Source organism: Alternaria atra (genome assembly GCF_907166805.1).
Source record: "Alternaria atra isolate CS162 genome assembly, contig: 37, whole genome shotgun sequence".
Lineage (NCBI taxonomy): Eukaryota > Fungi > Ascomycota > Dothideomycetes > Pleosporales > Pleosporaceae > Alternaria > Alternaria atra.
Window position 1 is genome coordinate 25,589 of NW_025091336.1, and position 23,345 is coordinate 48,933.

The 23,345-nt window shown below is 51.2% G+C and overlaps 11 protein-coding genes across 11 annotated transcripts; 6 read left to right on the top strand and 5 right to left on the bottom strand.

Moving 5' to 3' along the window:
• Positions 1 to 56: 56 nt before the first annotated feature.
• ALTATR162_LOCUS11730 (uncharacterized protein) lies at positions 57 to 2,040 on the bottom strand (the record flags this gene model as incomplete). Its single annotated transcript, XM_043319372.1, has 2 exons — positions 57 to 1,816; positions 1,902 to 2,040. The coding sequence occupies 2 exons, from the start codon at positions 2,038 to 2,040 to the stop codon at positions 57 to 59; spliced, it is 1,899 nt and encodes a 632-aa protein (XP_043175307.1).
• Positions 2,041 to 2,623: 583 nt separating this feature from the next.
• Positions 2,624 to 4,079, bottom strand: ALTATR162_LOCUS11731 (uncharacterized protein; the record flags this gene model as incomplete). Its single annotated transcript, XM_043319373.1, has 3 exons — positions 2,624 to 2,808; positions 2,857 to 3,940; positions 3,996 to 4,079. 3 exons carry the CDS (start codon positions 4,077 to 4,079, stop codon positions 2,624 to 2,626), a joined length of 1,353 nt encoding a protein of 450 aa, XP_043175308.1.
• Positions 4,080 to 4,868: 789 nt separating this feature from the next.
• Positions 4,869 to 5,553, top strand: ALTATR162_LOCUS11732 (uncharacterized protein; the record flags this gene model as incomplete). Its single annotated transcript, XM_043319374.1, has 3 exons — positions 4,869 to 4,970; positions 5,020 to 5,125; positions 5,177 to 5,553. 3 exons carry the CDS (start codon positions 4,869 to 4,871, stop codon positions 5,551 to 5,553), a joined length of 585 nt encoding a protein of 194 aa, XP_043175309.1.
• A 126-nt stretch (positions 5,554 to 5,679) lies between these two features.
• On the bottom strand, positions 5,680 to 6,131 carry ALTATR162_LOCUS11733 (uncharacterized protein; the record flags this gene model as incomplete). Its single annotated transcript, XM_043319375.1, has 3 exons — positions 5,680 to 5,708; positions 5,762 to 6,014; positions 6,066 to 6,131. 3 exons carry the CDS (start codon positions 6,129 to 6,131, stop codon positions 5,680 to 5,682), a joined length of 348 nt encoding a protein of 115 aa, XP_043175310.1.
• Positions 6,132 to 6,266: 135 nt separating this feature from the next.
• Positions 6,267 to 7,610, top strand: ALTATR162_LOCUS11734 (uncharacterized protein; the record flags this gene model as incomplete). The annotated part of the gene is made up of 1 exon (XM_043319376.1): positions 6,267 to 7,610. The coding sequence occupies one exon, from the start codon at positions 6,267 to 6,269 to the stop codon at positions 7,608 to 7,610; it is 1,344 nt and encodes a 447-aa protein (XP_043175311.1).
• Positions 7,611 to 8,133: 523 nt separating this feature from the next.
• ALTATR162_LOCUS11735 (uncharacterized protein) lies at positions 8,134 to 9,486 on the bottom strand (the record flags this gene model as incomplete). The annotated part of the gene is made up of 2 exons (XM_043319377.1): positions 8,134 to 8,330; positions 8,388 to 9,486. 2 exons carry the CDS (start codon positions 9,484 to 9,486, stop codon positions 8,134 to 8,136), a joined length of 1,296 nt encoding a protein of 431 aa, XP_043175312.1.
• Positions 9,487 to 10,274: 788 nt separating this feature from the next.
• ALTATR162_LOCUS11736 (uncharacterized protein) lies at positions 10,275 to 11,060 on the bottom strand (the record flags this gene model as incomplete). The annotated part of the gene is made up of 1 exon (XM_043319378.1): positions 10,275 to 11,060. One exon carries the CDS (start codon positions 11,058 to 11,060, stop codon positions 10,275 to 10,277), a length of 786 nt encoding a protein of 261 aa, XP_043175313.1.
• Positions 11,061 to 11,447: 387 nt separating this feature from the next.
• On the top strand, positions 11,448 to 14,530 carry ALTATR162_LOCUS11737 (uncharacterized protein; the record flags this gene model as incomplete). Its single annotated transcript, XM_043319379.1, has 2 exons — positions 11,448 to 12,956; positions 13,025 to 14,530. 2 exons carry the CDS (start codon positions 11,448 to 11,450, stop codon positions 14,528 to 14,530), a joined length of 3,015 nt encoding a protein of 1,004 aa, XP_043175314.1.
• Positions 14,531 to 14,906: 376 nt separating this feature from the next.
• ALTATR162_LOCUS11738 (uncharacterized protein) lies at positions 14,907 to 16,048 on the top strand (the record flags this gene model as incomplete). The annotated part of the gene is made up of 2 exons (XM_043319380.1): positions 14,907 to 15,443; positions 15,497 to 16,048. 2 exons carry the CDS (start codon positions 14,907 to 14,909, stop codon positions 16,046 to 16,048), a joined length of 1,089 nt encoding a protein of 362 aa, XP_043175315.1.
• A 343-nt stretch (positions 16,049 to 16,391) lies between these two features.
• On the top strand, positions 16,392 to 18,236 carry ALTATR162_LOCUS11739 (uncharacterized protein; the record flags this gene model as incomplete). The annotated part of the gene is made up of 1 exon (XM_043319381.1): positions 16,392 to 18,236. The coding sequence occupies one exon, from the start codon at positions 16,392 to 16,394 to the stop codon at positions 18,234 to 18,236; it is 1,845 nt and encodes a 614-aa protein (XP_043175316.1).
• A 3,398-nt stretch (positions 18,237 to 21,634) lies between these two features.
• On the top strand, positions 21,635 to 22,758 carry ALTATR162_LOCUS11740 (uncharacterized protein; the record flags this gene model as incomplete). The annotated part of the gene is made up of 2 exons (XM_043319382.1): positions 21,635 to 21,990; positions 22,038 to 22,758. The coding sequence occupies 2 exons, from the start codon at positions 21,635 to 21,637 to the stop codon at positions 22,756 to 22,758; spliced, it is 1,077 nt and encodes a 358-aa protein (XP_043175317.1).
• Positions 22,759 to 23,345: the final 587 nt, after the last annotated feature.

The following is a 23,345-nucleotide window of genomic DNA, read 5'->3' on the forward strand; positions in this document are numbered from 1 at the left end:
ATCAGCGGTAATATGCAGTACAAAGAAACCTCTGCTTTCATCGACTGTCTGGGTTCCTACAACAAAGTCTTCCCAGCTCTCAACGCCTCCAGATCCAACATGGTAAACCGGACAAAACGATCCTCGCCAGGCTTCATCCACATAACTACATCGTCTCCACCCCCTACAACCTTAGTGCCAAACTTATCGATCTCCATGCCCTCCTCACGCAAAGGCGCCTTATTCTGCTTTTGATTGTCTGTGTTGCTCGCTTCTTTCACTAAACGTAAGAAGATGGGTACCGCGTATCTCGGCAGTTTACTTCTCGAGTACTCCAGCAGTGCTTTCCAATCAAACGTATCGGCGCTGACGCCATCGGCAAGCCGTAAAGCTACGCAGCCCGCGCGGCCATCATGCCTTGGAACGAGAGTACCGTACACGATAGCCTCGCCTACGCCGGGGTATTTTCCGAGGACCTCCGCTACTTCGGCAGTCGACACGTTCTCACTCTTCCATCTGAAGGTATCACCCAGTCGATCTAGAAAGTACCACCGTCCATCATCATCTCGTCTGAGCGCGTCGCCAGATCGATAATACAGATCGCCCTTCTTAAATACGTCTCTTTCGAACTTTTTCGCCGTGGCTTTCGGGTTGTTATGATAACCTGCAAATGCTTGTTCACTCGGTACCGCAACCAAGATTTCGCCACCCTCGTTGTACGAGTTGCGCTTCACGAACCCGGTCTTGGGGTCTCGTAGAAGCTCCCCAGTTTCCGGATCAATGGGCACGGGTACGTAGATGTCGTTAAGAGCTCGCCTGATGATAGCACCATGCTGCGCAACGGTCGTTGCTGTGAAGGGTCCCTTGCTATGGACAACCATAGCTAGCACGCCCTCGGTGGAGTTGAAGAATTCGATAACTTCTGGGACGTTGAACCGCTCCTTAAACCTGTTCCAGACGTCCGGACGCATACCATTGCCGTACATGGCGCGTAAACGATGGTCCCTCTCCCTTGGATGTGGTGGCGCCATGAGCAGATACCGCGCTGCTTCGCCAACATAGACGAAAACTGTAGACTGAGAATCGTGGATGTCATCCCAGAATGTGCTGACTGAGAACTTCCGTCCGATTGCCACGCTGACTCCAGCCGTCAGTCCGGCCATCACTGCTAAGCCGCCCGTGCCATGAAACAACGGCATGCAGCAATACCACCGATCTCCGTTTGGACCTGCTTTTTGGTCGAATGTAAGGTTTTGTGGATTTCCTCGTTCATGATAACGGTTCACCATGAACTTTCCAGCTTTCGGCAATCCCGTGGTTCCTGATGTGTACAGGAGACATGTCGGATCGGTCCCGATTACATTTTCTCTGTACTCGTCACCTGGTACTTGAGTGCTTCCCTGATAGACCTTGCTCGACAGCTCTTCATCGACCTTGAAAGCGGTGACACCCATTTCTTCCACTGTTCCTCTCACGCCCTCGAACCTCTCGAGGCACCCCTCTTCCTCGTCAACAAGTACAATCTTGACACCCGCTACTTTGAGACAGTGTACCAACCCTTCTCCTTTAAGATTGTAGTTCAAATGAGCTGGTGCGCATCCGATACAAAAGAGACCAAGCCAGATAACCATGAAGTCTGCACTGTTCATCATATAAGTAGCGACCATGTCTCCCGGTTTCACGCCTTGGGATAGAAAGAAGTTTCCCCATAGAACGGCGCGATCGTGGACTTCTTGCCATGTGTAAGTTTTATCGCGGGACCAGATGCATAGGTTGTTACTATAAAGTGGGACGTGAGGAGCAAAAGAGTACCAGAGAGATTGCCGCTTAGTCCTCACTATATTGATTAGCTCCGAAAAGGTACCCTGCTTGCGCCATGGTGTGGCAAGAGTCTAGCAAGGCTCGTGGAAGACGATACATACCGAGTTCTTCATAGTAACTACCTGCCCTCTTCTTGAACCTCAATGCCTTCAAATCCTGTGCAATGTGGTATTTCCCGTTGACGTATGCTGCTAGCCCGGAAATAGCTGCTACAGATGCGGCAGCCGCAGTTGCATCCATTTTCTCTTGATTAATCTCTTTTTTTCTGTGTTATAATAGTCGATGGGGACGCGAGCGAAGGACTGAGAGTAAGAAGCTCCAGCTTAAGGAGGGAGCGCAATGTTTGGTTGTGATCTTCACAATTGCCCGTCGTCGGTCCTACTGCTAACCATGGAGCTAATGAGATGCCGAGGTTCGAGTCAGTACTGTGGATACGGCTAGACGCCACGACGCGTAGTGAGTGCGGGGTGACCTAGCGTGTCGGACAATTGAATGGTACATCGGTTAGATGTCTTGAGGGAAGCTTTGCGAGACATGGAGCGAGGTTATGAACGAGTGTGCTTGGTCCATAAGAGCTTGTTGTTAAAGCGGTTTTTGACTGCATATTATAGTCAGTTTATCAATGATGACTTCGAGAACTTTAGGACGGGATAACCCTTGCATAACAATATACTGATGTAATTTCTTCTCAGGTGGAAAGCGCGTGTGCTCATCCATGGGACTTTAGGATACAACGACACGTTTGCGACATATGGTCTTCAGCGTAGGGTGCGTTTTTTTTCCACATCTTCAACATATATTCCGGATAATTACACTCGTCTTCTTATTTGACCGTCTTCTTCTCCTTCTTGTTGATGTTCTCCGTCCCAGGAGGAACTTTCAGTCCTCCGAAGACCAATGCGCAGACTCCGACCATGCCGGCAGCGCCAGTTGCATATGCTGTCTCGCGGCCCGCCCACCAGTACAAGGTGCAGAAGATGAGAGGACCCAGGGAGCGACCGATTTGACCTGACATACATTAGCAGACGTACTGAGTACTGCGATAATTTGGCTTACCGAAGCTTCGATGGTTGCCCAGCTTGTTGCCTCGCTCATCGGCGCTGGCCTCAAAAGATGAGAGACTGTTTAGACCAGTAACGACGGTCGCGCTCGTAACCGCAAGAAGTGCGGCCGCTCCATACAGTGCGCCCTGCGTTTGGACCCTGCCCAGCATGAGGAATGCGATTGTACAACTGACGACTCCCATTTGAACCACTTTTAGAGGGTGCATTCGTCGCACTACCGACCCTTGTAGCAGGGAAGCGACCAGGCCAATGAACCCAAGCAATCGACCAGAGTCCTTTGCCTGGTAGGAGAAGAGATCGTAAGTCATGAATGGGAGCGAGAATTCCATGCCGCTGAAGAACAGTATGAAGGCAAAGTGCGTAGCGTTGAGTAGGTAGTGCGAGTTCGTTCGAGCGCGAGGTTTCGGAGCTTCACTGCCTTTAGCATGTCCGTTTGTGGTGCCATTCTGAGCCTTGTTCGCTGAAGGTAGCGTCTCCGGCAGGCTGGTATACAGATAAATGGTCTCTGAGACGATGAGGAATAGAGAGAAGCCTGCTGCCATGGCGAAGGGATTTTTGTCCATGACCTGCAGCGTGGAAAGGTATGCGCCCAGCGCCGGTCCGAAGGTGAAGGCGATGCTGAAGCACACGCCTACGAGCGCCATTGTCGCACCTCTCTGGCTGTCGTCGCTGATGTCAGTCGCAATGGCCATTGCAAGCTGCACGTTACCCTCGCTCAAGCCTCCTACCACGCGACTAGCAAGGAAGGTCCGGAAGTCAGTCGCTGCGACCCACAGCGCAACGCTGAAGATGTTACCCACCATCGACCACAGAAGAGCTGTGCGCCTGCCATATTTGTCTGAAAGAGTGCCGATAAAGGGCGAAGCGATAGCCTGGCACAGAGAGAAGAGCGATCCGAGTGCGCCGCCGAGCAGGACTATGTCGTAGCGCGAGTTGATCGGTTTCGCGAACGAGTTCTTGTATGCATTGAGGCCGGCGAGGATCTTGGAGAGGATCGTGTTGGGGTCTCCAGTCTCATGGTTGCGGTAGAACTCGATGAGTTTGGGGAATAGTGGAAGGATAAATGTAAAGGATATCTGTAAGGGGTAGTCAGCCCACGCGAGCGGTTACACGCGACGGAAGATGACGTACCAAGTCAAGCAGTAGTGAAATGAACAGCACTTTCAAGACCCTTTTCCGCAGAGTCGCAGATACCGGGGTTGTTTCTGAGCCCATGTTGACGATGTGCGATGGTTATCCAGCCCAGTCGCAAGAATCCCAAAGTAGCGAATGGAGATGTGGACACAAGTAATCAGCGGCAGCTGTCTGGTTAAAAGCAGCGCAGCGATCGGATAGAGGGGGCAAGGTCTAGGTCAGCTCGGACTGCAAGCCCTCATCTATTGATTGACTAGAAATAGAACAGGTTGCGAGTTATAGTCATTGGTGGCAAGCGCCGAAGTGTATTAGGGTCATGACGAAGTTTGGCCGTTCGCCTGTGGCTCCGTTCGTGAAACAACGCGTGAGCGCAAGGTGGAACATGTGGGCACGAACCACATGCATGAAACACCACAAGGAAGTATGTGAGGCAATCAAGGCACTGATTCCCACATGTTCCAGAGTCATTGTATGGGCATGTCGTGAAAAGGAGAAGTGTTTTCTCTGAGCGTACGATGGCTGTAGAAATGGTCCTGGGTGGGAAGCTCTAGGTGCGAAGCCGAGGCAACGTGGAGCTTCATGTCGATCACCAACCCTCAGCATCACCCGACCAAGCCGATAGCTCGACTGTAGACGGCGAGGCTTCCGAGATTTTGGGTAGTTTACGTAGAAGCTCGTTTTCTTGATTTGTATCTCTAACGCGCCAACGTGCCCTAAAGGTGCACACTGTTGTTCATTCTAGTGGAATGCTGACGGAGATCACCGCAAACACCTCAAGGTACTCTTTAGTGCCATCTACAACCTAAACGAACCGGACTTCTTCATAGCAGCGATAGTCTCAGCCAGATTCTACCTTGTTCCAGGTTCACTATGGGCGATCCGCAAGTAAATCGGCAGAAGGCAATGGCGGCCGTACAGGCAATGTTCGAGAAGTACAAGTTACTTGCAGCTCGTAGACCCAGGAACCACATCGTATGAGACTACTCGAGCCCCTGGATTAGCTGTCGTTAATCGTCGCCAGGACTTTGACCGGGAGGTCATGTTGAATCTGGAGCTTGTGGATGCAAGTCTTCAAGGTACTGTTACTTATGAACTCTTCATTGGTCCTAATTTCTCGAATTTGAACAGTAGGTGCTGTTTCCTGGCATCTGCCACCGCTTCAAACTAAAGTCCCGTAGATGTCATGCATGGAGGAGCTGCCGGCGTCATTTTCGACATGTCCACGACCACTGCACTCTGTCCTGTTGCTCGGCCTGGCTTCTGGGAATTTATGGGCGGCGTAACTCGTTCGTTGAACATCTCCTATCTCAAGGCCGTGCCGATCAACACCAAGGTGCGACTCAACAGCAAGGTGGTGAGTGTCGGCAAACAGATGGCTATGATCCGAGGCGACATGACCAGTCTGGATGGAAAGACGACATATTGTACAGTGGAGCACCATAAAGTGAATGTGCCAGTAATCAAAGAGCATCTCGATGTAAGAACAGCGTGGGATGAAGAATTCGCGAGGGAATGGAAAGCGAAAGGTGTGGAAGAAGTCAAGAGTAAAATATGATAAACTTGTCCAGGCCCAACGCCGCGACATGCATTTTGCATACTTGATTCGTCGTACGCTATGTCATTATCAACAGTCTTCGGACGGTCATCAGTGTCCCCAAAAATGGTATCAATTAACGTCTGCCTACTTCCTCTTGTTGAACTTCTTCGATTCTGCGCGCGGTCAGTATATCTCGCAAGAGGTGTCTCGAGTACAGGGTTCTTACCAGCAGCAGTCCTCTTCTTCTTGGGCGCACTCTTTCCTCTTGACTTTGCAACATTCAGATGCTCTAACCAGTCTTCCTCCTCTTCGTCTATGATCTGATGTTCGGGGTAGAGGCTTCGCAGTTGACTAATCGTTCCTATCCGCGGCGGGTAGTACGATGCGACGGCGGGACCCTTGAGTCGCTGGTGAAGGATGCGCGATCCTAGACGGATACGTTCGGGGTTGTATGTGGTGTTGAAGACTTTGCATTGGACCTGCACGAGTTAGTGGTTCAAGCACAATGTCCTGGAATGAGCATCCCCTACCCTCATCAGGTCCAATACCCGCTGCCGTGGAACCGCCATTATGAATGCGATGCTGGTCTGCGGCATTGCGGCGAATCTGAAATGTCGCGGAGGTGCCCTTGGCGCTCCCGACTAGCGTGAGTGAAGATGTCACCAACTTTCTCGAGCCGCATCTATCACTGATAACACATCCGAAACTCACCCCTCTCTCACTCTCTCACCATGGCATCCCAGAAACGTGGCGGAGGTTTCAATCACTATGGACGCGATCAGCACCCCAAGAAGCACCTGCCGCAACATCGCATCGGCGTAGGCTATAGTACTAATCCACCAGCGCCTGAGCTGTCCTCGAAGGACATGCAGACAGGCTTGGTAGCTTTGCTGGACAGGTTTGTCGCAGACGAGGCTACTATGGGTGCAGACAAAGATATCCTACATCACGCTCACCAACTCCGCCGACTGCTCTGCGCGCGAAACGATTCAACCTCTTCCAAAGCGAAGCGCGAGCTTGACGAGAAGAGGCCTGACAAGGCAGTCAAGGTCGCCATACCCGAATACGTCGAGCGCACAGTACGAGCTGCCCAGGACCTACCTCCTCTACCGCCTATCAAAGAACCCCATCTCCACGAAGCCGTCTTCACTCATCGTTCCGCCATATTCGACCCTAGCATCCCAGGCTCGACGCTCGGCGAGGATCTTAGTCTAGACTACGAGCGACTCGAACTGCTAGGCGACGCCTACATTGAACTTATTGCCTCGCGCGCCCTCTACAATCGCTTCCCACATGTCGATGTCCCAGAGCTATGCATGTGGCGCGAACGACTGGTTGAGAACGTAACTTTGCGCAAGTTTTCCATCGCCTACGGTTTTCCAGATCGACTGAAGCACCGGGCTGTATGGGACAAAAACTCTAAGCAATACCAGAAAGTAGTTGCCGATATCGTCGAAGCCTATGTTGCAGCAGTCGTGCTGTCGGATCCAGAGAACGGATTCGAGGTCGCGGAAGCATGGCTCACTGAGCTCTGGGCACCACAACTCCTCGGCTTCAGGGAGAAGATTATCGAAAATCCTCAAGCCAGAGATGAGCTCAACAAGCTTGTCCTCGGTAAAGGTGTCAAGCTCATGACTAAAGAGGAGAGACCTATGACATACGACTCGAATAGCGTGCAATGCTACCACATTGGTATTTACCTCACTGGATGGGGCTACAAAGACGAATGGCTTGGAAGTGGCGATGGTCAGAACAAAGTGCAGGCTGGTGTTGCTGCGGCTGCAGACGCCTTGAAGCGGAACGGCCCGGTCTTACAGGACGCTATACGGCAAAAGAATGAGCTGAGAGCGGCACGACTGAAAGAACAAGAAGAGAAGGAAAAGGCTGCGGGAGGCACTGAACATCAGGCGACCCTCAATCCCAAAGAGCCAAACGGTAATGTGCTAGACGACCAAGATGCTCTTCAAAAGAAGCGGAAAAAGGAAGAAGAGGATGTATCAAACGAGAGGAAGAAGCATAAGAAGGAGAAGAGGGAGAAAAAGCGCAAGATCGCGACTGACGATGATAGCTCCTAGGATGTCTCTTGTCAAGGGAGATCACAACGATTGTTCATCAAGTAAAGCCTTGTTGAGCGACGCGCATTTATTCAGCTGACTCAAATTTGTCCGTGTAGACGATGGCCAGGTAGGTAGGTAGGTAGGTGGCCATCAAGACTTCTTTCTACAGCCCGATGCTCCGGTAACAATCGCCAACAACCGATCTCGCCGACCGTTTAATTCTCAATCTGTTGCGGCACTTGTTGCCATTGAGAAGGCTGAGTAGGTAATGTCATCCGATAAGCATGTGTCCAAGAAAGGCAGTACGCTTTATCGGAACGTGTAGTCTACCTTGTGTGCTTCCACACTAGAATGATAGGGCGATCCATCGTGATCGTTGACTCTCGGCAGCTGGTAGTATAGTTCAGATATAGATGTTTTATCTTCGTCAATCATCCAATGTTCGACTCTAGCCTATCGTATTGCGCATATCCACTCTTTTGATCCTAAGTCTTTGGTATGCCCATCTTGAACGCCATATGTTTTTCCCTAATGTCCGCCTCTACTTCTTCAATGCCCGTCCCGCAATGTCTTTGCGGTACTGCATGCCCTCGAAGTGTATGCACTCGACGCCCTTGTAAGCCTTCGCAACAGCTTCCTCCAGAGTAGGTGCAGTAGCTGTCGAAGCGATGACGCGACCACCAGCGGTCTTGAGTGTGTTGTCCGAGAAAGAGGTTCCGGCGTGGAAGAGAACGACATCTACACCGCGTTAGCATCATTTGTTAACTCCATCATGGCATACAAGAGCAAACCAACCTTCTGGTACAGTATCCAACTTCATGACTGTGCCCTTGGCATAGCTGCCGGGGTATCCACCAGCAGCTACTACCACTGTCGCCGCGCTCTTGCTCGAGACCTTGACATCCACGTCCTTCAACCGTCCGTCCGCACATGCGGCCATGACTTCGGCGAGATCGCCTTCCATGAGCGCCAGCAAGCTCTGTGTCTCTGGGTCTCCAAAGCGAACATTGTATTCCAACACCTTGGGTCCATTCTTTGTCATCATGAGTCCGGTAAATAGTACGCCCTTGAACTCGAAGCCTTCGGATCGCATGCCATCAACAGTGGGTTGGAGGATGTCCTTGTCTACACGCTCGAGGACGTCTTTCGGCGCAATGCGTGTCGGTGCATATGTTCCCATTCCTCCTGTGTTTGGTCCCTCGTCGTTGTCGAAGATACGCTTGTGGTCTTGTGCTGGTGGTAGGGATTTGATCGTGCGGCCATCACTGAATGTGAGGATCGACAACTCGTCTCCCTCCAAGAACTCCTCAATGACAACCTCGTCACCTGCAGTTCCAAATTCTCGTGTTAACATGATGTCTTTGAGTGCTGCATGTGCCTCCTCTTTGCTCTGTGGTATGATTACACCCTTGCCTGCTGCCAGACCTGATGCCTTGATGACAACGTTGTGTGAGATGGAGTCGAGGTACGCTTTTGCGTCATCGTATTTGCTGAAGTTCTCGTACGCGGCTGTGGAGATGTTGTGGCGCTTCATGAAATCTTTGCTGAATGTCTTGCTGCCCTCCATTCGCGCAGCAGCCTTGCTTGGTCCGAATGCTTTGATGCTCTTGAGACCATTTTCTTGGAAGTAGTCGACGATACCTGCTACCAGTGGTGCTTCAGGTCCGGGTATTAACAGGTTGATGTTCTTCTCTTTCGCGAAGTTGACGAGACCAGTGAAGTCGGTGTCCTTTACTTGTGTTACGTTGGTGACTTTGCTGTTCAGGGTTGCAGTCCCGCCGTTACCGGGGCAGACGTAAATGTGCTCGATCGAAGGCGATTGTAGAAGTTTCCAGGCGATGGCATGTTCGCGGCCGCCGTTGCCGACAAGAAGAATGCGGAGAGATTCAGACATGGTGTGTGTGGCGTGTGTATACTGGAGTGTTGTATGTTGAAGATGTTTGCGACTGGAAATTTTTGGGTGAGCGGATGCCCCGCCGTGGGGTAGACATGCAGGGATCTGCGGGAGTGTGAGGTCACCCTCAGCCCTACCAGGTCCCTTACCAAGTACGGGAGGAGCAACGTTAGCTCACAAGAGATAGATAGGGAAATAGCTGGAAGTCAATCGGCTGATGCTATCCCATTGCAGAGTAAGATCAAACTTCAAAAGGGGTATCGATCGAATACTAGTGTACATACGCAAGAACGCAGGCTGGATAGCATCCTGTCCTCCCTCTATACTACAATTGATCTGCCTTCGTACAGGCGCTCAGAAGACTGCTGGCACCTGCAACTACATGTGCAGCCTTTCTTGAGAGATCCATACCAATAGTCCTTCAGGCTCGCGCCAATGTGCAGTATCTGGATAGACACAAGAATATAGATAATTTGCCGACTTTTGCTTTCCGCGTGCGTGGCAAGCCAATACAGTATGAAGATGGATATTGATCTCAACAGCACCCATGTGATATCGTAGAGAAGGTGGCCGATGATGGCTGACCATCCGTCTTCCTCGCACTCAATGGTGCGCTCTCGTCTGCTGACTGTATGGCCGGAAGCACTCCTTGATGGCTGCTGTTTCAATGTGTTTTGAGCGTCGAGCTCCGATGAAGCAACGATCGTGCCGTCTGACTGCGGCACTACTAGTGAGCATCTGCGATCGCCCGACAATCTCTGCCGCACGATACCTGGAGTAGGGTCACATCAGCCAAGGCCGTTGTGATTCTGCTTTGCCTTCATGAAGAGCTGACCTAGCACATCGTTTTGCGCTGGACCAGAAGTCGGCATATATCCTTGTTGCTGCTGATGCATGCTGGGCATAGGGTGAGTGTTGTGGTTGTGGATGCTGAAACCGGCATCTTGTTCGCGTTGTTGACCGAAGAGCTCTCGCAGGGACAGCTGGCGGCCCATGGGGGCAGAGGAAGCGGCTTCGGCAGGCTCGGTCGCCTTGGTAGTGGGCTCAAGGGCTTCGCGGCTCGCTCTTGCCCTGTCGGCGATGTCCATCATCTTGGCGGCAGTCTCGACGCGACAGTTGGCGGTCGAGGCAGGTGGTGGGTCGGCGAAGATCCAGATGCCGTAGACTTGCTCGCCCTGGATGATGACATAAGGATCTGATATCTCCATCTCTTCACTGCTAGTGAGCTCCTGGTAGAAGTTGTCTAGACCGCGACGGTTGAGAATGATGGCGCAGTATCGCTCAGCGCCAATGGGTGAGGGCGTGAGCTGGCAGATAAAGAGGGTGCCTTCGATGCCCACCTTCTCCCATGACTGTGTTTCGAGGTTGAAGGTATATAGCGCGGCATACGGGGTAACGTGTTCAATGGATGCTAGATCGGCATACTGGCGACGGAGGACGGCGAAGTTGAGCTCTTCGTTGGATCGCGGAGGTGGGAGGGGCACGTCGACGGCAGGCGGCGCGTCTGTCTCGTAGTCTGACGGCTGGGGCGGCGGCTGGGGCTGATTCGCGCGGGCTTTACGGTGTGGCGCCATGTCTTGTTATGGATGTTGGTTATTGTTGTTGTTGTTGTTGTGGTGGTGGTGGTGGTGGAGGGCAAGGAAAATGGATCGTGAGTCGCGTTCGGGGTAGTCAGGCACGGGTAGAGAGGTCCTGCATATGCGGCGTGGGATGTCGAGGCAAGCTTGGGCCTAGCAAAGCACCGCCATGGCCCTGTCCGCGGCTTCACCATCGTCATTGCTAACAGCGGACTGTGGCTCAACTGCCTGCCGCTTAATCGCATCAAGCCATCATCATGGGGCGACTGCGCATTCACTCACGCAGACCCTGCATCCCTTGCCTGCAAACCTCCGTCACGTCCCCGTCACCCGCACCCGCACCCGCACCCGCACCCGCCGCCATCCTTCTTCCTCGACCCCGCCATGGCGCCCGAAGCCTCTTCTGTGCGCTCCACTGAGCGCCTGGATGCGAGTATTCCTGGCGCATTTCTCGATCCGCGCACTCCGAGCATAGCTTCCATCACCACACACCAGACGTCCCTCTCCCAAGCTCTCTATGAGCGCCGAGCCGAATACACGCGACCGCGCAATGTGCGCATCAAAGTCGGCACGTGGAATACGGGCGCACAAAAGGGCACAGAACAGGACATCGGCAAGTGGTTCGTCCAGGGCAAGGGCATTGAAGAGTCTCTCGCTGGACTAGGCGTGTCGGACTCTGCAGAGCACGGCAAGGGCGGCAGGGAGAGCGTTCCAGCCCAGGAAGCAAGGCACAGCACATTGGAGCCGACTGTCCCTCATCACGAAGCAGGCGAGGTGCCAGGTGGAGAAGACATCGATATCTATGCGCTGGGTCTACAGGAGATTGTCGACATCACATCCGCGGCAGAAGCTCTGAGACCATACACCGACCCCACCACGGCGAACAAATGGAAAGCGTCGCTCGAAGCTGTTTTGCCCAAGGGCTATCAGTTGGTATCGGAGCAGCAACTTATCGGCCTGTGGCTAGTCATCTACGCTTCCCCAGAAGTCCTCCCGCAGATCAAGAATGTCAGCACGACAAGCGTGGGCACTGGCTTGATGGGATACATGGGCAACAAAGGTGCCGTGACGACGCGCATCGTTCTGGGGGAGACAACTCGGCTGGTCTTCATAAATTCGCATCTGGCCGCTGGTGCAGACAAGGCGTCGCTGGACAGGAGGAACTGGGACGCTGCTCAAATCAACTCCCGAACACGGTTCAACCCTATCGTAGATGCCTTGGGGCCTACACAAAACAGCGGCGAAGGCTTGGGTGAAGAGGACTTTGCCTTTTGGTTTGGCGATCTGAACTACCGTCTCAACGGCATGCCGGGCGATGATGTTCGCCGCTTGCTCACGATACACACTAAAGACATGGACAAGGAAGGGAACGATGGCCGGCCGTCAACCTCTGACGACTCTGCATATGGCTCGAAACAGTCATCTGAGGATACACGCGATGCAGTTCCCGATCCAGCAGAGCTCGATCCAGCTTCGCTACAAACCACCATCTCATCACTACTACCCCACGATGAGTTACACCAGATGATGAAAGGCGGCAAGGCCTTCCACGATGGGTGGGAAGAAGGCCCTGTTAGATTCCTGCCGTCTTACAAGTACGACATCGGCAAGGTTGGCGTTTTTGACTCGAGCGAGAAGCGCCGCTGTCCCAGTTGGTGCGATCGCATCCTCTACCGGACGCGAGCCTCTAAACAGCAGTATGACACTCGAGTCAAAGATCAAGAAGCAGCACGTCAACATGATGAAGAGATGAAGCTGAAAGGCATCGACGTGCCAGGGGAGTATGACGTCATGTACGAGTACGACCCAGACACCGATGGCGACACATACGACGAGTATGAGGAAAACGATGACCCAGAGCCTGAGCCAATCAAGACCAAGGATGATCTTGCTGTGAGTTTACTGCAATCCGTCTGGTTCTGGACATTGGGGAGAATACTTGACTGACTGTTATGGTTTAGGCTGAGCTACTGCTCGAATACTATACTACACACATGCGCGTCCTCAGTTCCGACCACAAGCCCTTGGACGCTGTCTTCAAACTACAATATGACGCCGTCATACCGGAGCTGAAGACTGCCATCCACGGCGAGGTGGCTCGCGAGGTAGATCGCCAAGAGAACGAAGGTCGACCGTCGATCGCAGTAGTGGTAGAACGCGCGACTGGTACTTCCCCCGACGATCGGAACAAAACAGACAGCACCTTTGAAGGAGTAGACTTTGGCGACGTCAAGTTTGCAAAGTCTTTCCGACGCAATATTACCATCGCAAACACTGGACGTGTACCGGCTACCTTCGGATTCGCCGATCGCCCGGTAGACCAAAATCAACCTGCTGGTCCGTTCCCGTCCTGGCTCTCCGTCACTTTTGACAAAGCGCACGACAAGCTCGATAAGCCAAGACCAGATGACATCCATCAGTACTTCACACTCGCACCTGCAGACGTTCTCAATGTTGAACTGAAACTCAAGATTGAAAGTCTAAACTCAGTACGCAATCTCAACGAAGGGGATGCCATGATTGACGAAATCCTTGTCCTACGCGTTGAAAATGGACGAGACCACTTCCTTCCCATCCGCGCTCATTGGCAACCGTCCGTACTTGCACGATCCATCGACAAGCTGATCAAGATTCCCGAAGGCGGTGTCAGAAAGCTGCAGAACCAGATACCAGCCCGTGGCGAGGTAAAATGGAGCGTGCCTAGGGAAGTATTTCGGCTGACCGAGGCGATAGAAGACTTGACGGAGCGAACCCTAGCCGAGTGGGATATGACCAAGAGCGATGGAGAGAGGGCGCCGTGGCAGGACAACGCAGGGTGGCCTTTTGTCAAAGGTCGGAGTGACAACGGCCATGATCGAGAGGACGAGCTCGCTGACATCTATGACGCGCTTGATTGCGATACGCCATTCATCGATGCGTTTTACCCAGAGACGCGCAGCAAAGAGCGTGTCGAGATGTTGGCTGAAGCTCTCCTTACCTTCCTAAATAGCCTTACAGACGGCGTGATTACTAAAAGCCTGTGGGAGAAGTTGGAAGAAGCACTAGCTCGCCACGAGAAGGCTTTGAAGACTACACCTTCTCTCGACTTCTCTACTGACGATGAGAAGATGACTATCCTAGAGATACTGGCAACAGCACCCAACCACAACGCTACGTTTCTTCTCATCCTCTCCTTCCTCCAGAACATCGCGAACCAGATTACCGAGGTATCCAAGCCCCGTCCAGAGGATAGCAATAAGAGAGTGAGCGCGGACATGAGTCTTCCGTCCAGTCCTCAGGCAAAGATTAGGAGGAAAACATTAAGCAAGGTGCCCGAAGTGGCTATCCGACAACTTATTGTAAGGAACTATGCTGTCGTCTTTGCGGATTGTTTGGTCAAGTGGAAGGACGGAGGAAGGGAGAGAGATAAGGCGGCTAGAAAAGAGAGGATGGTTGGAGTATTGGAGTTATTTCTGAAGCAGGACTGAAGATGTTATTGAGCGGTCGAGTGTGACAGTCAAACGACAATGATGTAAGGCAGAAGGATATAGTGATACCCGATCAGTACCTGGGCAATATCAATTCGCAATCTCCAAGTATGTAGTCAGCATCTTTTGAGATCAATGTTGCTCAAGAAATATCTTGTCAGAATCGCGGCAACAGGTAGATCTTTGTCGGTCAGACTTGTCCAACGTTCTAGATGGTTGTGATTTGCGCTATACCACACCAAGTGTAGCGCCTTATGCATGAACCCAGGTTGAACCTAGCGCAACCGAGATATCAAAAGTCGCGCTTCATAAAATCGCTCTCCAGCCCCTTCTGCAACTCTACAATCTCAATCCAACGTAAAGCAACCCACCAAAAATGTCTTCCGTTGCCCCAGCTTCCCAAATACATCTCCGCACACCCCCAGAGCCTGGCAAAAAAGCCACGTCAAGAACCTACCTCATCTACTTTGTAACGGGCAACCCTGGCCTCGTAGAATACTACCGCACTTTTCTAACACATCTGTACGGCCTACTGAGTCACAACACGGCATCCGATCGCGATGTCGAATTTCAGGTCTACGGAAGAAGTCTATCTGGTTTTGAAATGAACAATGCCGAGATCAAGACGATGAAATGGCGGAAACAGCCGCCATACGGCTTGCAAGACCAGATCCGGCATTCTGAAGACGAGCTAGCGGATTTGGTTGAAGAAGTTAAAGAGCAGGGAGCCAAGGATGTGCGGGTAATTCTTGTGGGACATTCGGTGGGTGCGTACATCTCCTTGGAGATTATTCGCAGGTTGAGGGCGCATGGGATGGCGGGAGAGGACTTTGAGACGAGGGTTGTAGGAGCGATTGGACTGTTTCCTACGGTTGTGGATATTGCGAGGAGTGAGAGTGGGATGAAAGCTTCCGTATGTACATCCCCGCGCTGCTTTTTCCAGCATATGCTAATCATGTCGTGCAGCCCTTCCTCAAGAACTCCAACTTTGCAACCTTTGCAGCACTTTTCGTCAACTTCCTTACTTTCCTGTTACCAATCTCCCTCATTGCCAACTTAATAGCCAAATTCATGGATTTCCCCTCCGACGCTGCTCAAACAACTGCGGCCTTTGTCAAATCCCCGCACGGCATTCACCAAGCCTTGCACATGGCGCGCGACGAAATGTTCCAGATCGACACCGACATCTGGGACGAAGAGATCTGGGGCGCCGCCGCTTCAGAACCCGCAACCACACATCCGCATCCCCGGCCCATCTTGCGCTTCTTGTTTGCGCGTCAAGACCATTGGGTCGCAGATGCAACGAGGGATGCGCTGATTCATAGTCGTGGAAGGTTTAGCTGCGGGGATGGTGTGGATGAGGTTGAGGGGCAAGGCGATAATTGGAAACCTATCATGGAGATTGATGAGAGGGAAAGTTGGCCACATGGATTTTGTATTCGCCATGGAGTGCCCGTTGCAGAGAGGGTGGCGGGGTACGTGAGGGCGATTGTGGCGCAGGATATGGCGAGGAAGTAGTGGCCCTAAGATTGATAGTTTTCATGAAGCTATATCGGCGTACGATGGCACTATTGAGTGTGACCTAGGCTTACACAATTTACCGATACAAGTCTGAGCCAGGATCCTGCATCAATACTTCAATGTCTGTAGGGGCGATTTGGCAGTTGTGAGGCTGAAGATGATATGCACGTGGTCGGAAGTCAACTTCCCCGCTTCGAGCCTGCTCACCCAACATCTCTTTCCATTCCCAAACCTCACAACTTACTGTCTTTACTCACATTCGGCTCTCCAACCAAGGTCGACTTCCAACACCAGAACTCTTCACTTACCCTCTGCCTGTAGTGTTGGTGAAGCGTTCACCATGACACGAAAACGCCACAAAACTTCGCGCTCTCACAGTCAGTCTTATCAGTACAAAGAGCTGCCTCAAGATGGATCCTTCCGCTACATTATCCTTCACCGTGGCACAGGCAATGACCCACTCAGATGCAGTTTACGGACAGCGCCTTTATCAAAAACGAAATTTGAGGCTATTTCGTACGTCTGGGGAAAGAGCAAGAAGAACAAAAAGATCATCTGCGATGACCGCATCATCAAGATCACGAAGAGTTTGTCCAATGTGCTAAGACGCGTCCGACTTCCTTATAGACGGCGTAAGCTATGGGCTGATGGGATCTGTATCAATCAAGATGATCTCGATGAGAAAGGCCATCAAGTTGCGATCATGGGGGATATTTACCGCTCAGCAAAGTGTGTTCTGATCTGGGTTGGATCCATCGATGATGGCCATGGGCCGCAACTGTGCTCTTTGTTAGACGACGTCAATCGGATGATAGACGATACTTGCAAGCAGATCGACATGTCGTGGGACTCTTTTCCCTATCCTGAGGAGAACGATCCTATTTTGTCGGACTCCCGATGGACATCTCTATTTCATCTTTTCCATCAAGATTGGTTCAAGCGCGGTTGGGTTGTCAGGGAAGCGGCCTTCGCGCAGTATGGTCTGGTCATCTGGCACCAAAGCGAGTTTGACTGGGAAGAGTTGATGCGCGTATATTCGTGGCAGTTTCGCCGTGCAGAATCGCAATTTTATGCACTTGGATTCCACACTACGTCAATTCAAAGCCATTACGATGCTTTCAGACACCGCAATAAGATCTTGGACAAAATCTTCAGAGCTGAGCAAGATTACATGCCGCAATCCGTTTTAGAAGACCTTGACATCGCGAGAGTGCTGAAACTGTCAGATCCGCGCGACAGAATTTACGCTTTTGTGGAATTGTCAGAAGATCCTAAATGGGTGGGTAGCACACAGCCTGACTACAATCTAGCACCTACGGAAGTGTATCGGCTATTTGCAATACAGTACATACAAGTAACGAAGAGTACCCGACCATTAGACTATGTTGCTCATGGACTCGATGTTGGTTCTGTTGATATACCTTCATGGGTACCCCGCTGGGATATCGTTTGGTGGTCTATTGCGTCAAAGATTCCAAATTATGGCGTACCGCTCAGTTCCCGCGACGGATCCTTTAGTGAGCCGAAAATCATGCACGATGGGGTTCTTTCCGTAAAGGGCGTTATTACAGATTATGTACGATATATTTCAGATGCCTTCGAATTTAATACAACGACAACGCAAATAATGAGTGCGCTATGGAAAACTATGAGTCACATGCTTGAGAACTCACCTTACGGGTCTTCTCGTAGAATGGACGCCTTCTTTGATGCTTTGACCCTTGGTATACACTACGGGCCGTGGACACAGTGGCGGCAATGGAGAGCTTCGTTCATGGCATATATCGAAGCCGAGCACGGGGTGTTTGCTACCAGCCAACAATCCTACCATGAGCACCTGTCACCAGACGATAGCAGCTTTTTGGAGCAGTTTCTCGATCCTATAGGGCAAAAATTGGGCGGTTCCCGATTCATCGTCACGAACCGCGGATACATGGGTTTAGCTCCAGTTGTTACCCAAACAGGAGATACATGTGGGATCATCTTCGGTTGCCACATACCTTGCATTCTACGACAAGTCGCTCAGGAAAAACACTATAAGTTTCTTGGAGGAACATATCTGATGGGGAAGCAGGGGTACGAATTAGCAGGAGGTAGTGTTCAATTCGTTGACCCGCTGGGCCACGATGATAGCAAAGATTGGGTAGAATGGGATGTAGAAGAACAGGATATTTACTTAGTCTGAGGCCATAAAATCGAGCAGCTTCTGTTCAAACTTGCTGTTTCTATCGAATATTTATAGTGCGTCGCAAACTGAGAGACGACTGGATATACTCTTCATACAGTTGTGAAGGGTATACGGGTAGGCTGAGATATCACTCTACAGCACCGCAAGGTCATATCTTCCTATAATCGGCCTTCTACTCGATCACCATAATCACTCCAAAGAGCCTGGTGAGCAAAGCCATTTACAAACGTCAGGATCGGAACACCCATCAAACTTTGACATCAGAAGTCCTTGTCTAATCGAGGCACGACAATTAACATCGATTCACCGAGATGAGGGACGCCCAGTTTGATGCTACATCAAAGTAATTACGTTACCGCGCTTATTACATACCATCATACGCGCAGATCACCTCTTTGTGATATGAGCAATTATTCGCTATCAAAGGTATCCACGAAGTATTACACCATGAATGCGCCTGCCTCGCGATCGTGTTCAAACCACGGCTCGACCGCGGACCTGAAGCGTATTCAGCGCCAATAGCAATGATGCCCCTTATCTTACGCGCAGACTTCGCATTGGATGCTGGAGGTATCCGCATCTCAATAGAGGACCCAGTTGGAGGACCATTGCTCATCAAGCCTGAACTTCGGCCACGCCGCTGCCGTGGAACAATAGATATGCTATGGTGCCCTTCCAATAATCGCCGCTGAGGGGTGCGTTCCTGTTGTCGGCCATTCTCCGAGTCAATCACATCTACGTTGTTTTGCGTATGAAAACCACGGCGGCTTCGAGGAACCATCGGTCTCGTCGATTACGACCTCAGTCCGCGACTGTAATCCTTTTATCTCCAGCAAGCGATTGTTTGCTATCCTGGCTAGCAAAACAATGTGATGTTATCGCTCGTATCTGTTCGATACTTCCGTGTCGTTTGCACGATTTGGCGTGTCCACGACTCGAGGCAGCGGAGACGCTTCACCTCCACCTGAAGGTCCGGCAGTACCTAGGAAAGGTAAGTCACCTAGATTCAAAATTTTGTTCTCACAGATCGGCAGTCTCCTACTGGATCCTCGATCGCGATCGCTGTTTGGCGGCGATCTAGTCCTGGGATGGCGATAGTGTCTCGCTCTTCCAGCTTCATTCGACGACGAGACTGGCGTCCTTTTCCCAGGATGCCTGCTCTGAACGTGAACCCTGTCCTAACGATTTGAAGAGTTATTTCGAGTCCTAGAACTCCGCTTCGACCTGTACCTATGGCTCCTAGTATAGCTCGAAACGCCACTGGGTCGAGTGCCATGTTCGTACTGTAATCGCCGTGGTGATTCAGGATATCTTATAGAGGAGATCTCACTTAATGTGATATTTGCGTATATCGTGAACGGCCATAGCTGCCTTCATTTCTACGCACAAAGTGCGTGTCCGAGTCGCGCCGCCAAGAAAATTAGGCTGCGTTGATTTGCCTGCGTTTGCGTGGACGACTTGGGATGGAGCGGAACCAACAATAGCGTTTCTGATCCTTAGATCTGAAGCTGATTCAGACAACCACAACATATCTTTGTTACTCTCATCATACCAACTCCTACGCTTTCTATCGCAATAGTCTTGCGCATGTGGGCCTCACCTTGAGTGATATAGCTGTTCACCGAGTGCAAAAGCCTGTGCGATATATCCCGATAGTTATATCGTCTTCACGCAAGTTGATAGGAAGCCCTAACCCGTCTTCCGCCGAATGGTCGCCCTTACCATCAATAGCGTAATACCTGTTGTCGATAATTCCGTTAGCGTGGTGTTGAACATGGACCTAGCCATATTGCTTCTCGTTGCACGATAATGGCTTTTGAAGTTAAATCACAGACCACGAGCAAGGTCGGCGCAACCAGAAGAAAGAAAACTTCTGATCAGGGAGAACTGCGGTGGAAGAGGACGAACAATGAGGCTGATGTAACAGGTCGCAACGGTTGACGAAAGTATAAACTAGAGCGTTGTTGCATGAGCGTACGTCACGTGAGGGGAGGAGTACAAAAGTGGCAATTCCAAGCAAACTTTTGGAGATGAATCTAGGGCTTTGCTCACAACCGTGAGGATACAAACCTGGCATCACTCGTTGCTTCCCTCGCTTGGACTACAGCGTACGAAAAGAAGACAACTTGACGGCCCCTCGTATACACCCAGCAGCCGTCGAGCCGCTCTTTCGAAAGGTAGAACACAGGCCTATAAACATAAAGAAGTAGCGAAATGATAAGGTACGGTACATTTGGAGAAAACGTACACAAATGGGTTGGCGAGAGAGTGAACATCCTAAAGCAGGCTGAGTCTTTTGATCCTATGCGCGCCGGTGAGGTTTGCATAGACCTTAAAAGTGTTCACCGACTTACTCCGGGTCGAGAACACCGCTGTAGTGGTGGCTATTGCTAGTAGGATCGCTGCGCCTGGGAGGCCTAAGATTTGGAGAGGCAGTGGGGAAGCGATCCTGTGCGTGATTGGTCCGCTCGTACATTGTTGACATTTACCATGGTAGATCTTTCCGTTTCAGCCTTACAACCAACCTCTTTCATCCCTTCATATCTGATTGCTATTTCGATAATTGACTCCAACGAGCCAATCGCCTTGGACTGCCACATCCTGCTACCAACCGTTTTTTGCACGCCTAGTCGCTTTTCGTGCGTTATGGGTTACCTTAACCTGCGCCTCCACCACCCTCATTCGCTTCTACTCTAAACGTCATGTATCAATCGCAAGTACACGTTGGGTTTCACCGCAGCGATGCGCAAGCCGTTAGCGAGATCGGCGGTAGCTAATGCACATCACGCGGACTCTTGGGTTGGACTGCAGTGTGCTTGCAAAGCTTCGATTGGGTTCAAGCTCGAGACAGATTTCGGATGACTTCCATCCTCCAGAAATACCACCGCAAAATACTCTCATGGCGGAGGAAGCACTCTGCAATATCCCAAACTCATTCTGTGTTCTGGCATGCTCGTGTGCTAAACTTCACGACTGCCTGTCTGTACTCGGGTGACATTCAAGAACCTACCATTCAGTCGACGAGATACCAGGATCAGTCAGAACTGCACACAGCGTATCAATAATCATATCTCCACTCGAACTCGAAAATGACCTACAGATTGCGAAGCCATGTCAATGTGTAAGACTCGACTTTGCCGGGAGCAATAAGGCCCACAACCTGCACCGCCCGCCATCTTACGCCCGGGCCGCACAGCTTAGTCGGGTCAACATGAACGAGCGAACCAATCAGGAATTGGTCGTCTTTTCCATCGGAACATGAATGCTGTATATATATCCAAGCTGCTCATGACGACTTAGATACCAGAGTCTCTAATTGAAACATCACTTGTCTCCGCACATTCTTGTTTACACAGCCAAACAATTTCGCAGTTCTTCACTCAACATCAGCCATCATGGATACAGCTTTCTATCTTATCGCAAGAGCAGTCGATGAAAATGGCATTGACCCGGATCACATCGACGTGAACACTACCGATCCACTCAAAATCGCGATGTCAAGGAGATACTGCAAAGTCGGCAGATGTCCAGAGTCGTGGCAAGTCATCGAGTATCGACCCAATATTGCAGGAAACGTAATCTACATGCTGCTTTTCCTCGCGCTTTTCGGTGGGCAGTTGTGGTACGGCGTTCGAAACAAGACATGGTCGTTTATGGGAACCATGTGCGCTGGCGTACTTGGAGAGGCTGTGGGATACATTGGCCGCATCATGCTCAGTCTGAATCCTTTCAGCATGAACAATTTCCTCGTGTAAGTCTTCGCGTTCACGAGGTGCCGGCGTGACTAACATGAGTCAGGAACCTCATCCCACTCACTATCGCACCTGCACTCCTGACCGCTGGCATCTATCTCTCGTTCGGTCGCGTGACCGTCGCTATCGATGCCGAGCACTCGAGGCTGAAGCACAGGATGTACACCTACATCTTTGTGGGTTGCGACGTACTCGCTCTCGTCCTCCAGGCTATTGGTGGTGGTATGGCCGCAACTGCCAAAGATAAACACGGCTCGAGGAGGGGCGTGAATATAATGATCGCTGGTCTCATCTCCCAGGTCATCACCATGACTCTCTTCCTCGCACTTTGGGCCGACTTCGCCTTCCGGGTACGACGTGCGAAGATCTCCGGCAGGTTGTCGTCTACACAGCCGCCGCTCTATGACCACCTTCGCTCTACGAAAAATTTCACTTTCTTCCAATGGAGTCTTTTCGCTGCGACTATACTTATTTATGTTCGCTGCATATACCGTGTCGCTGAACTTTGGGACGGCTTCAGCGGTGACCTCGCCAACCACGAAGCCACGTTCATGATCTTCGAAGGGCCAATGATTATTCTTGCAGTCGCTGCATTGACATTCTTCCACCCTGGTCGTGTGTTCTCTGACCTTTGGGTGCCTGCTGGCAAGGGCGTTAGATCGATGGGAAAGCTCGCTGAGGACCAGGCTAGCTCAGTTCATCTCACTGAACAAGAGTGGAACAACACAGCATACCAGCGTGTCGTTCAGCCTGGAACCGTGGTTTGAGGTAGTTTGGCTCATATTTCGTAGTGCAGAGACTACGTTGAGGGTTCATATCGTCATCAGGTCGTTGACAAACAGAATGGGTTCATGTCCTGTGCCAGCCTTCACGGCCTTCTGGTGGGACTGGAGTTGATATAAATGCCAATTTCTTTTATGCTACACTCGTCAAAAGCACATTTCATTCATATCTCTACTATTTGCACAATCGTAGTTTAGCGTATGGTGATCGGCGAACTCTGGATAGGCATACCCAGTAGACACAGTAGTGATGCCCTATTCCTTGCAGCGCCTTATACAGCAGCTAGAGAAGCTTAGATCGAGGCAATGGCCGCATTATTGTGAGTTTATGAGAAAATACAGCCAGTTGATGATCCAGGGAACGAAGTTTGTTGGTCGGCTTCTAAATTCAGCTAGATTGAGTAGGAATATCAAATAGTTCCTAGCTTGATGATGATGCCTGCTCGTTACGTGTCGGAGTTCCAATGTGTGGAGAGTGTCGGATCGAAATTCTGCGCTGAGACCAGTCACATACGGGCAAAATGTCCAAAAATGCTCTATTCAGGTTCACGAGTAGCGGATGCTCCCGACAG